This window comes from Propithecus coquereli, unplaced genomic scaffold, assembly GCF_000956105.1.
Source record: "Propithecus coquereli isolate 6110/MARCELLA unplaced genomic scaffold, Pcoq_1.0 Scaffold666, whole genome shotgun sequence".
NCBI lineage: Eukaryota > Metazoa > Chordata > Mammalia > Primates > Indriidae > Propithecus > Propithecus coquereli.
The window spans coordinates 73,601-75,145 of record NW_012152685.1 but is presented as its reverse complement, the minus strand read 5'-3'; the positions used below and the strand labels follow the sequence as shown (position 1 = coordinate 75,145).

At 34.0% G+C, this 1,545-nt stretch overlaps 1 protein-coding gene across 1 annotated transcript in view; it reads right to left on the bottom strand.

Moving 5' to 3' along the window:
- Positions 1–1,545, bottom strand: part of LOC105823291 (ephrin type-A receptor 5-like) — a gene marked incomplete at its 5' end in the record, with an annotated part of 143,922 nt that overhangs the window by 77,712 nt on the left and 64,665 nt on the right. The window contains 2 exons of the mRNA XM_012660436.1: positions 192–208; positions 965–1,030. Coding sequence (XP_012515890.1) covers positions 192–208; positions 965–1,030 — 83 coding nt within the window. The remainder of the gene's footprint in view (positions 1–191; positions 209–964; positions 1,031–1,545) is intronic.

The window sequence follows — 1,545 nt, the reverse complement described above, 5'->3', positions numbered from 1 at the left end:
TACCTAGAGAATACATGTAACAATTTCAAATGCCCCCAGGAAACTCCATAATTCTCTAAAATGCATTTTACCTTTTTTGGGGGCAAATTTACCTACAAACGACAACTCAATACAATATTAGACTCTTTAAGCTAGAAAGAAATTGGATTTGGATTCTTTAATCTTGAAAGAAATAATCTGGAGTATTTCACCTTTTACAAGGTAGTTCCTATTACGTGAAAGTTCCCATAAATCTGTGAATAGAGTTCTCTGGTCTTACATTCTAGACAACAGCATTATAGTTATAACCCATATGTATATTTTGTATTTGTATTTATAATTAATTAAGACTATCCCGTTTGGACACTGATTCCAAAATATGTGCATGGTTTTTACTTCATTGGTATCAACGTAGGAATGTCACTTCTAATAGCCAAAATAATTAAAGTTTAATAAAATTAGGTAAATCATTTAAAATTACATGTGATTTTATTTTCCAATGCCACATGTATCCACAATGATATGACAATAGAAGATCCCAGATACATTATGGTCATTCCATGGTTCTGGGAGACAGAGAAGGTGATTTCACCTGGACAGAAGTTGCATTCTACTTCCAGGTGTGATATGGTTTTTACTTAATGGAACAACAAAAACAGTGACATGTTAAATGTAGAACGAAGTTGTAATTGTATAACTCCCTAGGTTCATTTGGAATGACAGTAAAAGCCTCAGAAGAGAGGTATGAATGATTAACATAGGGATGATGTGCTAGATGTATAATATTTTATTTCAAATAATCCATCGTGAAATCACTTGGTATGATTCACCTTTGGAAGTCGATTTCATTCTACTACTCTCACTTATAAGGTATAACCAGTGTACTAACTGTTAAATGTACACAAATGGAGAAAGAAAAAGAATGCTGACGGTCATACACATAGGTGGACATCACATAGGAGTGAAAGCGGGAGGGGACACTAACCATATTAGGCTTGGATGGGCAACAGCGCACAGGGAAGAAGCCCTCCCACAGCCACACTCGCAGCAACTGAAAGGCAAACAAGAGAGCCCAAGATAAGGAAGAGATCCCACTCCCTCGATCATAGCATAAAGATAGAATGAATTTCCTCAGATGTCTGCTTTCCTTTTCAAAACCAAAAAACCCTAAATGCATACAATTAAATATGTTCTGCAATGCCTTTCAAATTAAGAAGCACTTTATGGATTTAAGAAATACAGAGATGTATTAATTTGTTATTTTTATTTTGCTTAAAATGATTATTCGGTAGGAAACAAAATGAGCCAATCTATTTGAATTAATTGTATGCAATTAATATAGACATATAAATAAAGATGTAAGCCCATTTAAATACATCTTTCCTCAGAAATTCCCTCAAAATTTACATTTGGAAGACATTCTAAAGAGTCCTTTAAATACATGTTTTGCAAATAGCCTACAAAATTGGAGGGACATTAAGGTCTTGCTAGTTTGACCCACTGATTTCTTATGCCAGTGGTGTTACTTATCATGGCCTATTGGAAATTTTATGCTTATGTGACTTC